Genomic DNA, 13,660 nt, shown 5'->3' on the forward strand with positions numbered 1-13,660 from the left:
CCTTCTGTTTCATGGATATCTTCCCCCTTACTCTGAAGCCAGAGGAGAGTGACCCACATCTTGCACAAATATTGAAAAAAATATTGAAAGGCGTAGAGAGGAGGAATGTATAAATTTGGCTGCTGTGTATCGTGTATTATTACTGTCAACATATCAAAACTTAGTGCTAACATCTGACAGTATTAACACTGATTAGTATGTGCTATACAAACAGTAATGCTGGGATTAGTAAGGCCGCATTATTTGTCAGAGATCATCACTGCTTAGTAGTTGTACCTGACATGACAGTCTAAATAAGTGGAAAATGTGAAATGTAACCTGATAAAAGTAGCATTACTTCCCCTGCCATCTTCCCACAGCATTTGCTGTCCTTTACAGCCAGGTCAGAATGCAGAACGCTTCCCCAGAAACAAAATCCTGCTGTTTTCCACGTTACTGAATCCAGAGATAACTTTCTTTGTGTATGGCAAGTGGAAGTAAAGCAGCCTATGGCATCTCTACTGGATGAACTGTCAGTTTATTTTAAGTACGTGTTATTCTTATTATACGCTGTTTCATTACAGTTTCCTCGCATGCTCCTTTCCTAAAATTGTACCTTCTCTACTTCTGTTGTGACCTATGGTGTCACATACCCTGCAAGTTTAACTGTACTATCAGAACATCTCAGATGTAACTCCTGTTTTCAGAAATTCCTTCTGTGGAAGGATGATCCCAGTTTCCTCTGTTTCCATACGCATTTATTCATGCTCGTTATTGGTTTTGTTGCACAAGCCTGCTGTCACTAGCAGTGGCATTTCTCCCACCTGATGGAACTTAAGGCTGATCAGTGTATTCCTAATATAGTCTCACCAGCTGTCACTGTAAAATAATAGATTATTTTTACAAAATTGGTCATTAGCATGAATGCACATACCTGCTAACATACTGAGCAAATAAATTAGTTGAATTAATATATTTGTAAGCATGTGCATATTTTAACAGAATTGCATTGAATTCCTAACTCAGCTGCCCCAAAGTTAAGGTATTCCTGTGTTTGCTGTACCCACAACTTGCTTGTCTGTGTTCTCAAGACTTCAATTCTTTATATCAAGCTGTGTTCAGAGATGAAAAAACAAAATAACATTTTTTTCATGTGACAGCATGATTCTGTTTTTACTGTTTTAAGAAGAATCACCAAGTGACATCTGAATGCACATTGTGAGTTCAGCTAGCAATGCAGTCCTATCCTCCTGCAACTCAACTCAGTGCCTATCAGCTCATTTTATTTTTGCATGGCTGTTTCTGCTGCTAGAACTAATTAAAGAGAAAAAAAGAATTAGAAACCAAGAAATGTTTTCTGTACTTCAGCAGCCCCCAGCCTTTTGCAACCATAGTGATCCGAGAGCAGTGCATGCAGAGGAGGATGCAGATAAAGGAGTTTCCTTTAGGAGATAAGGTGTGGGAAGTGCTCTTGCACACTGGATTGCCTCGTAGGGGGACTAGGAGAACTTCCTGCAGGATTGAGAAGGATAAAGGACTGCTACTTTCTGTGTAACAGTCCCATTCTCCTCTCATCAAACTTCTCAGGGGAAGAGGCTGATGGCTACCTCACCACAGCCTCCCTACAGGCAGCTGTAGAGAGTTTTGAGGTCTCCCCTGAGCCTCCTCTTCTCCAGACTGAACAATCCCAGCTCCCTCCGTCTCTCCCATTAAGATTGGTATTCCAGACCCCTCACCATCTTCATAGCCCTTCTCTGAACACGCTCCAGGGCCTCAATGTCTTTCTTGCAGTGAGGGGTCCAAAACTGCACAAAGTGCTTGAGGTGTGGCCTCACCAGTGCTGAGTACAGAGGGATGATCACCGTATCTTCATATGCACCCTGCCCACTGGAACATCTCTGACCTCACTGTGTGTTTATTTTCCCCTTTGTGTGTCCCCCACAGCCCTGAGCTGCAGCTTCTCAGGGCTTCTGCTAGCTGCTGGTACCACTGAAACCTGTGCATGCTGGTAAAGAAGAGAAGTCACCCTGGTGTTAGTGTGTGTTCTTGTTACATGGTGCATTACACAAGTGGCAGTGGTTTTATTTGTTGTGTAAGGCAAGCTTTTGCGAGCTCATTCAAAAATGAACTTTCTTGAGGCTATTTTTAGAGGTGATTACCAAGATTTAGATTAGACTAGATTAAGTAAGGGCTTTTGTAGAGATGATACATCTGCTAAGCTATACCTTTACTTAAAGACGTGCATCCTGACTGATAGAAGGGGGATTATGAAATGCTTGAGTTGAGCATGTCCCACAAAATGGAGGCGGAAAACTGTGTCTCTTCATTTGCATGTCTGAAGACTGGCCCATGTTTCTTCCTTCTAGAGTGGGATTCATCCTGTAACATGAATTGGTTTGTAATGCTGAGAAGCAAAGGTGGCATTTTTGCGCCTTGTGCATTCAGCTGCTGGAATGTGTAGTGTCATTCAGGCTTGCTTTTGTTGCCAGGTTCTGCTTTAGGCACTGTGCTCCTCTGCAGATCATTGGGATTTGCATGCTGCTGCATCCCTCTGTGCAGGAACACCTTTCTGCACCTGTCTCATTGCTTTCCTCTGCAAAATCATCATCTTCCCAGGCCAGGTGCTGGCTTTTTTTGTCCTAACAATGGTTGAACAAAATTTATTTAAATTCCTGACTTTTTTTTCAGCTTCCTGATATAATTTTCCACCTGGCTAAGCTGTTACTGCTCTTTCTCTCAAAGGTCAGCCTGAATTATTTGGTACAGATAATGTTAAAGCTTATGCGCCTGATGGATTTCTGTGGCACATAACCACCACTTCTCATGGGACTGATGACCCAAATAATTACCTCATCTCAGTCACCACTGATCTCATCAACTAAACCAATTACAATATAAGCTCAAGCCACTTACAGAAGTTTCTCAGATTGCTTTATATGGACTGGAAGATTTTATGCATTGTACACAAATTAATACATAGCCAGTAGGGATGTTCAGCACTAAATTTTACTCTCTTTTACCAGGATGCAAATGAGGATTTTCAGTGTTAACCCAAGTTCTGCACAGTGGCAGAGTAATGGAGATATGATTTTTCCTCAAATAATATAAAAGGGTTTCTTTTGCAATACATATTATAGATGATTACAAATTCTATATTTTTTAAATTAAATTATAATTACAATTATAGATTGTAATGAATCATTATCATTTAATTCAATTGTGGGCTGGCTTAATCTGTTAAGCCAACCTTTCAGAATTGTCACTACTTGTCACTAATACTATACAGACTGCTCACAAAACAATCTGGACAGTTCTTATCCCAGTGTTTATAAAACAAAGTGGATAATGTCAATTCAGTCTTCTGCCAGAAACATTTTTTTTTCTGGGATAGTAAGCAAAAAGCTATAATAATCTCTTTTTATTTTCAGCATCTTGATAGAAAATACATTGCCTGAAGAAATTCTTTTAAAAGATAAACTAATTGTGCGCTGTATGTGATTTGCTCTGCTGTTCAGCTTGAGTTCCTTATTGATCTTCTGGTATTTTTCTGATCTCCATTATCCATAATGATCTAGGTTACAAATAGGATGACATCTGTATTTTTGTCATAAAACCTGATTTATAAAATTGTCTCCTGAGATACCCATTGTCTCCCTTAATCAGACTTGTTGTTATGTCATTAGCCGACAGAGCCGAGCAAGTCAGAGTTTTTTTTGTAGTGGCAGCATTATTCCAGTCTTAAATGGAATCAAAAGCAAATGAAGACATTTCAGTTTAAAGTGAATGACAAGTTATCTCTATTTTATTATATTACATACAAGCGCATTTCAAGTTTATGCCTCTGTGGGAAATTTTGATAAATACCATTCTTCCAGTTACAGAAGAGCAGTGTAAATCTCTGTGAATTCTTAAAACACCACTTGAGGAAAATACAGCTACATGTGGTTAACTTCAGGTAGTCCTGTGCCTGAAATTGTCCATTTGACTATCAGCCAAGGATGTTTTATTTGTAATATATGGCAAATCAAGACTGACTGCTTTGCCAGACAATCTATTTATTTTGCCTTGTTCCTCTGAAACAAAGAGGATTCTTTCAAAAATGTTAGTTACATAAAAATAAGAAATGTCATACTGTATAGAAAAATGGTGGGACTGCTCTGTGAAATATTAAACGTTCCCTCAAAACCATGGCAGAACCATGGCTTCTAGTTGGAAAAAACAAAAAACAAATGAACGAAAAAAAAACCCTGTTTTTGAGCACAATTTCAACATTTCTCCTCTTCTGTGGCACAATCTACCATAAATTTTAACATAGAAATGATGGGTGACATGCTTTCTTTTCTGTCACATGGAACCTGCATGTAATATTGGAAAAATGAAAAGAATCTCTTGCACAACTCAGGGAAGCCAACAACCCAAGACTCCTATAGTGAAGAAATTACTTTTCTTATAGTCCAGAAGCATCAGTGCCATTTTGTGTTTATGGTTTCCTCTGCTCTTCTGCATGGAGGATTAAAGCAGATTTTTATCTGTTGTGTCTTGTTGGTCTTGGTAGATGACCAGCAGCAACCAACAGCGGGAAAGAACAGGTCTCAGCCATCAGACCAGCCCTTGAGAATCAGGAATGTTGAGCTTGCATGGGGGAATGCATCAAGAGCTATTCCTTCTGGTCACTAATTGTTATGATGTGCATTTGAGAGCAGTCTGACTTGTTACTCTATGGTTTCAAATAAGCGGTTGTTGGTACAAAAGAGAGGAGAGGAAAAATAATGCAGTAAAGGGAGAATAGTTGAAGTCTTAGAGGGAAGAATATGTCTGGGAATTTATTGTATTGACAAAAAAAATCCCACAAGATTCAATTAAAAAAAAAAAAGTTGTTATTTTCTACATACGCTGGCCATTTCACAAATGCCCTAAAATCTTTTATGTGAGGAGCAGAATAACTGATGCCTTAGTAGAACAGTAATGAGATAAAGTGTCGTGTCTTGTGTGAGGACAATGAGATTGTTCAGATTCAGAATTTCCTAGATAAAATTATCCATAATGCTTTATTTTTATCTTCTGAGAAACGTAAGATGCACAGCTGTATCATACTGCAAACTGCTGTGAAACAGGCTTCTGCTGTACCAATTGCTTCGAAAAACACTTTACTGAAAGAACTGTTGTGTTTTTTTATAAAGATTAATTGAAATTTTTGAAAGAGCTCGAAGCACATTATGGCTGTGGATAGTTGCTACTATAAATGAAAATTTCCTAACTACCAACTCATATTGCGATGGATTGGGTGTGTGTGCTGGTCAGCCTTCATGTATAAACTCTGAGCAAGCAGAGGACAGGCAGGATCAGAAATGGATGCAGAGAGGAAAAAGGGGGAAAAAAAAGAGCACCATGAAACTACAAATTATCATGGTGTCATTGACCCAGGGAAACAACAGTTGAATCCAAGGGTTTATTGTAATTTTCATTCTAAAGTCATAGTCTCCTACAAGTCGTGTTATCTCAGGCATCCATAAGAGTGGCACCAAGGACAGCTGCCTGTCCTACCACTGCGCCATGATGCCATGAAGCACAGACTGGTGGGTACTCTTGGAGGGCCCAGCGTTGGCACTGTGGCTCTGGCCGCTGATGAGAAGCGTGTGATTATGTGTCTATATATCTTTAAGCAGAATCCTCTGTACAGTTACAGTGAAATGCTTTGAAGTTGTACAGGTTCTTCAGAGGAAAAATGAGATGCTCTTTATAAAGCAGTGTTGGGTTTTGTTTCATATTGAGGACAGGGGTGAGCTGAGAATAAAATAAATCAGAGTAACGATCTTATCTAATGACGTAATTGAAAAATATTGTAGATAGCCTTTGAACATCTTTGCCTCTCTGTCTTAATGAAGCTCGTTGCCACCTAAACCAAAGGAGTTATCCAGAATAAGAGAGCTAGGACATTGAAATATTTATACTTTGTTATTATGACAATATTTCAGGAGCCACAGCAGTGGTCATTTGGTGAATGACTCTGCCTCGGGTGTGTCCATAGGGAAAAGAATGAAGAGTATAGAAGTAAAAGCAGCTTAGAAAAAGGACAGAGGAGTCAGGCTGGGCCATGCAGTCTTTTACATTTCAAAAGGTTTTAATCTTTTTTTCTCTTATATTTATTTTCATAGCCAGGTTCTATTTCATTCTGCTATTTGTGGTGGTGCACAATGTGGTGGCAGTGCATGTGAGCAGGCAGGGTCACCAGAGAGGCTGGGTGTCTCTCCCCATATCCTTTCAGTAGCCAGAAGCTGATGCTGATCTTGGGGCAGTGGTCCTGGCCATACAGGGTGGCTGCAGGAAGCTTTGGTGTGTCTGCAGGTGCCTGGCTTGGCACCCGTCAGCTCCACACACGTGGATTCTGGACTGCTGAGACATCCTGACAACTAGGGATAATGGATTTAATCACTGTGGTCAAACGAGTAGTCAGAGTTAAGCACTGTAGTTCCAGGTAATTAATGACAAGTGTTTTTTGATGTATTTTAGAGAAGCTCCTGGTTTGTTGCCATTGAGTGATATGCTATCTGGATGCCAAGCCAAGTTGTAAGGTTCATTTCCTGACTTGGCTTCCTCCCGGAAATTGTACAGCTTCCAGCCATCATAAAGCATATCAAACAGGAACTCTTGACAGCGATTATATTTATGCTTATCAAAAATGTCAGGTTCTAATGGGAAAGTTGGAACTTTAAAAGACAGCAGCAGGCATCAAGAATGCAACTCCTCCCCATTGCTATCCCTTCCGAGAACAAGCCCGTTTTTCAGAGAATTAATATTCAAGTTAGGTACGATTCATGTTACCTGCCTGGTTCCTTTTATTGTACAATAAAATCTGATTTATTCTCATTTGGATACAGAGTATATAGCCATATAAGTGTAAGGTGGTTATAAACAGTCACTTTCCAAGCACAATGTAAAGCCTACTGCTGGAGGTATTTCTGAGGAATGACAAGCATTACTCGCCAAAGGGCAGAGACAGAAAGCTGTGTTTTGGATCTGAACATTGTGCCTGGAGCTAATCACTAGTTATGCTGATACCTGCTCAGCTCTTCAGTCTAAAAAAAAACCACGCCAACAAATGAAAAGCATGCAAATGTGCTTCCTCAGTGGACTTCCCTGAGTCTGGTAAGCCTAACTCTTTCTATTTTGATTACAGAATGGTCTCATCGTTGCCTGTTACCAAGGGTTTGTGGATATTGTCATAGCCTTATCGCAATGCCCTCATCTTGATGTGAACTGGCAGGACAATGAAGGGAACACAGCCCTGATCACAGCTGCACAGGCAGGTGAGGGTCTTCTCTGCGTCTTCTATGGGGTCTTAGGAGACATCCAGGCTGTGACTGCTATTTGTAGGATTTTTTTCAAAGCCTTACAAGAAATTACTATGCATAATGTTACCCTGGTCAGCCCTGCTCCCAAGTTTGTCATTATTTTCTTGAATTAATCCAAAGCAATATTTATCCTATAGGCTAAGAGCGAATAAGCTATACATTTCCAGCAGATGCCATTAAATATTTTAACTTAGAAATAAAGAAAAGTGTGCCCAGAATGTAGAGTCTGTATGACTTGGTTCCTTAAAACTCCTGCGTCCTAAATTTCCTATGTTTGCTCTGATGAGCACCCAGTCACCACTGCTGTACTGTAATGTGCTGTATTGGTGCTCATAGCTCTCTCTGTCTCATGCTCATTGTGCCTTCCTCAGTGGGTTTGTAACAATTGCTGACTGTAGGAAAATATATCATCATTCAGAAATTTCAGCATACGTCTAAAAAGCCTTTCCAGTGAGTAAACAAACTTCGCTCTGTGTTGCATTTAAAAGGAAACTCTGCTAAAGAACCCTGAAAGAAGGAATTGCAACCAAAGTTATGCTCATAGCCAAGTTGTGAGTGTGACAGCTTTTTAAGGAGGTGGAGAAGTCTCATCTTTTATTTATCTGCCATAACACAGATTTGGACAGTGGAAGGTTTAACACTAACACAAACTCCTTCCTGAGTGTTCTAACTCACGCTAATGAGCTCAGAATTAATCTGGACGGTTGACATTGACTTGACTCTGTCTGCCAGCAAGCACTTGTTATTGATCCCCAACACCTCTGGAAATGACTGCAGTCAGCAGAAGTGTACACAGACCCCTAACAACTGGGAAGTTTTCCCTTGCCTACGATAATCCTGAGCTCTGACACGGACACCAGTTGTTGAATTCATCATCGTGAGACACTGCTGTAGTGTTAATACAGATTACCACGTGGTTAACACTGCAACTGGAGCAGCTGCAGTGTGATAGATGCTGCTTAATTACTGCTGAACTTTAAGTAGCAACACTAAGCAGTGTGTTAGAAAGAACTAAAAGAAAAGCCTGTGCTGTCTCACTGTTAGTGGTGGGCTGATTCGGTTTTACTGAATACTATTTATTTCTGCAAAATAAATCATTGAAGCAGCTCGCTGACATTTATGCCAAAATAACAGTATTTCTTGTGTAAAGTCTGGCCCACATCATTTTAGCTAACTGCAAGACGGTATCCAGGTGCTTTCATAAAGCACTTCTGTTCTTGTTATGGTCCCATAAACTTTCGTATGTGTTTAAAAAGTGCCATGGCTGCCAAGACATGTTGTTCCAGCATAGTCAGCATCTAACATTAAGTAGAATTATTTTACAGTCCAGCTGGGGTCTCAGAAGAGAATTCAGTTCCTTTTCCTCACCTGATAGTGATCATTTTAAATTCACATCTTTCAAAGAACCCATCTTAAACTGAAGCCTTTCTGACGGGCTGACCTGAAAAAAATAGTCTGAGGAGATCAGATGGGTTCTTAATGAGAAAAAATTAGTATAGAAAAAATAACTGCAGACTAAGCATTTGACGTCATGTGTAAATTTCAGATTTGAAAATGGGTCTGTTTTCTTGCTCTCAGCATTCCTTGCAGATGTAGCATCCTTCTCAAGAGGATTTTCCCTTCCAAAACTGAAAACTGTTAGTGGCAAGCAGGGTGTGAAGCCCAGAAGCAGGCAGTGATGCTGCTGAAATGGAAGTCATTAATAGGAAGAATAGGGGAAGTGCAGGAAAAAATGGGAGGTTGATGCAAATGAAAGAATGAAATCACAAGCAGCAAAAAGAAAGGAAGGAGAATGGTTACAAAGAAGGAAAGAGAGTGGAAAACTACATTAAATAAAAACCTGCTGGTTCTCAGTTTGGCTGTTGATGAGGACATAGTTGCATCAATGGCAGTGTACAGTGATTGGCACGTACTGGGCTTTAGGGAGAGCTGTATTTGTTCCCCTTTGAAGTATAGATGCTGCACATTTCAGAGACCAGTTTGGGGCAGGCTCTTGAAACACAAATCACGAAGCAGCAGATTTGTTTGTATTAATAGAGACATGAGAACACAGCTACCTCAGACACCCAGATCATAATGACTGTGCATCTTCAGTCTTACCTGCCTGCCAGAAAGCATCCACTGCCTACAGATCAAATGCAGGCTTTCTGGAGACACGAGCCATGTCCAAGTGATGACTCTATATGACAGAGCATCCTCCTTAATATGCAGAGTATCCTTCCGCCTGCATTAAATAGATTATTAGGTATTATTATAACCATTGTATATGTTCTCTCTGTGGCAGCAATAAAGTGAACTAAGCTGTTACAGACATCTGTGCTGCTCACTAAATGTGTCTCACAGGGCGAAGAACTGTGCCCTCAGCACGCCAGTCCTCCAGCAGGTAGAGCTGGCTCATGGGCAGCAGAGCAGGAGCCTGATTCCAATGCCATGTTACTGCCCTGCCCGATGCTAGGCTCATTTATTGCAGAGCTGCATGCAGCTTCCACAGCAGGCTTTAAATCATGAAAGGCTCACTCACCTGATTTATGACTTAGATGTGCTCTACTAGTTCCTTATAGATGCAGGAGAACTGAAGCAAACATTGTGGCCTTAAATCAAAAGCATATGACACGGTTTGAACACAAACTTGGCAGATCGGAGTTTCGCTTTGAATTTGATGTCTGTTTGAACTTGAAATTTGAAACAAACCTCAGAGGACAGAACCTCCTGCAAACTGAAACTGAAGTGATTTTCAGGAATCCTTGTGACATGAAGGTGCTGGATTTTGTTTTTTATTTCCCCCACACTCCGTTTGGGACCATCTGTAGTACCCCAGAGAGTTTTGCCTGAGCAAAGTCCCTTGGGCTGTCTCTTAGGCTTCCCTCTGATTAAAAAAAAACACATCTCTTACTGCAGCTACGGTGCTGGCAAAGGAAAGACCAACTTCTGTAATGTATAAAAGTGCTGAAAAGTTGTCCATTTTATTATTTCTACTTGTTTCAGTTCCTGTCTCTGATTTCTCTGTCAAAAGGCATTATTCCAGCTGTTACAAACCAATGAGAAAGCACACTGTACATTGATGAAACAGAGCATGTCCTGCAAAACAACTTGGGCATGAAGCTTCTCCTGGTAGTAACTGATACCCTGACAGGGTTTGGTCTCATGCCATGAAGTCAGTGAAGCTGAAGCCTCTGTGCTGAGTAAGCGGGACTGGGTCACTCAATCCTGCCTTGAACACAGTTCACTTTTGCTGTGTTCAGCTTACTGCAGTTTGCCATATCTTTACGTTTCATTTCCATTAGTCTGTCCAAGGTACCGCGAGCATCTTCCCCGGTTTTCCCTGACTCTGACATTGTTGAGCTGATCTGTGCTATCTCTCCACCTGCTCAGGTTTCAGCAGGGTATCCAGTTATGTGGCAAGGTAGCAGACTCCAGCAGATTCTAGGAGACAAAGAGTTACACCTGGAAAACATCTTAAATTCAGTGCTAAAGCTTTTCTTACCTTGCTTTCCAGAGTGAGTCTTGGACTGTGTTAGTGCAAAGCAGCATCTGATGAAATCTGCACCAGATGTGACATGATAAGCTTTAAAAAGTGTCCTGTATGAATTATAATCTGCTTCAGTAACATTTCTAGATGAATTTGAGTGATATGCATCACGGAATATTCAGCTGGACTGTGGAGAGAAGTGAGAATATTTTTACAGTGCCTGGTAATTAAACTGTGACTGTCGCAGCTGCCTGGCAGACTGCATTATTTCATAGAGCATCAGAGCATCATAAAATGAATGGCGAAAAAGGGTAAAGTTTTTTGAATGAGTCATAATGGCACTATATATTTGTCTTGTTCTGATGGTCCAATTATAAAGGCTTGATGTTTTAATTAGTCTTCTCACCAGCTAGCCAGAGATAGCTTCAGCTGATCAGCACACTCCTGCTGACACCAACTCATGAGGCACATGAGTGGTAACAAGTTGCTTTTAGAGGCAGAACTCAAGTCACCTATTTTGCTATCTGAACTGAAGTGCAGCCTCATTTCCCAGTTACTGAGAAGTAGACAAGTGGCTTTGCACGATCAGATGGAAAAGTGAAAATGTGGGGATCATTGCAAAATATTTCTTTGCCTAGTATCATGGCTGGCCTGGTTTGCTGCTCATAGTATTGGCTGGAACTGCCACATATAATTACTTCTTAATGGAGTGCTGTGACTGTAAGGCTCAAATTTATCAGAGGGATGAAAAAGGTGAATCTCTGCATAGAGTTCTCCCAGGAGACAAGCAGTAGGACCCCCTGATTCAAGAAACTGAGGCCCCTTCAACCTCAGAGTGACCACCTCTGATCTTTAATCATTACCGTACTTTAGATTCATTTTCAGGGAGGAGAAAATCTGCCTGAGGGCAACCTGAGAGGTGGTGGAAGTCAGCTTTCCAGGACTGTCCCACACTCTGCCACAGGACAGTGCCACCTAATGCTGAAGCTAATGACTGCAATGAGTGGAAAAGGAAGCGAGAGCAGATCTCATTCATCATCCGTACTTTTGCAGTTATCAAACCTGCAGGAGCAATTTTTGGTTTGACCTTGAGACAGTCTCTTAATTCTATGACGGATTTTCGCTTCTTCTTCTTCTTCTTCTTTTTTTTTTTTTAAGGGCACATAACCATTACAAACTATTTGTTGAACTATTTCCCTGGGCTTGACATTGAGAAGAGGAATGTGTTTGGATTTACAGCACTGATGAAATCCGCGATGCAGGGGCGAACGGAGTGTGTGAAAGCCTTGATGATGGCAGGTATGCAGAGTGCTTTGCTGCTTCTTCATCTTCTAACTGCAAATACCGGACTGTCACACAAAAATAGAAACAAGGGATGGTGAGAGACACTGGGACAGCATCCTCTACAGGAGCAAGGCTGATTCTTGGCAGGGCCATATAGCATCTTTTAGCTGCAGGGTTGTATGCTTTACTGTGCTGAGTAATTGGTATACAAATTATTAGTTAACAATTAAAAAATTAGTATATGTGTGTATTAGCATACTTTATTGCAGTTGCAGGCATTGACACAATTAAATTTTTATGGAAATGATAATAGATAGCATGTGAATATTGTTGTTCCTTAGACCCCAAATCCCACAGGTCCATTTAATTGTAGCCTGAGACGTTGAATAGATAGCTCATTTCTGCTGTCTCGGTGCCACAGATGTCTAATCCTTCGTAATATGACTGTTTTAAGTAGAAGGCATTTATCAAACATAGTGACACGACTTTAATCCATTTTTATAATATCCAGTTTCTTAATGTTGATGTGGCACAGAAATGCATGAATGATATGGCAACTGGCATTACTTTCTGCAAGGTTCTCCAACCTGTTACACTGGAATCAAGGTTTAGGAGTCCGATCATTCATTTTGGAGTTAAATTTTTATGAAACAAAAGTTATAAAACAGTGGTTAAAGCTAGGGTATTGCTAGACACAGGTGCACTTTCTGAACTAATGTCTATTTCATGCAGATGCTAGTTCAGAATTTTCCAGTGGCTGTTATAAATTATCACTTACAATGAAACTTCAATTCCCATACCTTAAAGCTTGTCAAATTGACCTGACAGTGTCACGGCTTTCTATTATTATCACTGGGGATCTGATGGAAATTTGCTCTGCCTGTCTTGGTTGTGACAAGCTATTTCAGAACCTTTCCATCATTGCAGGTAACTCAGCGCAGATATCAAGTTTAAACTATGGATGCTGCCTCTGGCATCTGAATAGCCACCTTCTTTTCTTCTTGTTCCATTAGCCAACAGATCAGTGAGAAGAACAAACATTAGGCCAACCAGAAAATGACTTTGTTAGCCCCTATAACGTTTACCTACAGGAAGTTATATTGGGTTGGTTGTGCATTAAAGATAGTGGGGTAGCAGAGAACATCCATTGGCTAACAGGCTATAGGATTAGTCATAGAATATTCAAAGCTTTAAGGTACCTATAAGAATCGTTGAGTCCAAATATACTCCACGTTTCTAAACTGCAGTTTGTTTACATGTTTTATTGATCACTTTTTGCAGGTCCGCACATTTTCAGCTGAAAAAGGGGGCATTTCAATATCCAACTATTGTTTAGCACTGGACAGCCTGGTGAAATGGAGGGAGGGAACAGCTCGTTCAGAATGGATTTAGAAATAGTTTGGGGCTGAAAGGATACTGAGTGGCTGCTGACTGTAAAGTGCTGCTTTGCTGAAGAACATGTGGTACATCATTATTGAATGATCTGGGGAAAAATCAGTCTCATAAATAAAATAATTCCTTGGGTTCTAGCTGAATTCTAATTTAAACAGTAAGAATACATGGAAATATAGGGGGA

The 13,660-nt window shown here is 40.5% G+C and overlaps 1 protein-coding gene across 1 annotated transcript in view; it reads left to right on the forward strand.

The window, feature by feature from the left end:
* ANKRD33B (ankyrin repeat domain 33B) overlaps positions 1-13,660 on the forward strand; it is a 31,620-nt gene that overhangs the window by 13,167 nt on the left and 4,793 nt on the right. Inside the window, exons 2-3 of the mRNA XM_065751971.1 lie at positions 7,157-7,286; positions 11,959-12,099. Of these exons, the coding sequence (XP_065608043.1) occupies positions 7,157-7,286; positions 11,959-12,099 (271 nt within the window). The remainder of the gene's footprint in view (positions 1-7,156; positions 7,287-11,958; positions 12,100-13,660) is intronic.

Source organism: Cyrtonyx montezumae, unplaced genomic scaffold, assembly GCF_038088225.1.
Source record: "Cyrtonyx montezumae isolate F1298 unplaced genomic scaffold, pur_monq_1.0 scaffold_8, whole genome shotgun sequence".
NCBI lineage: Eukaryota > Metazoa > Chordata > Aves > Galliformes > Odontophoridae > Cyrtonyx > Cyrtonyx montezumae.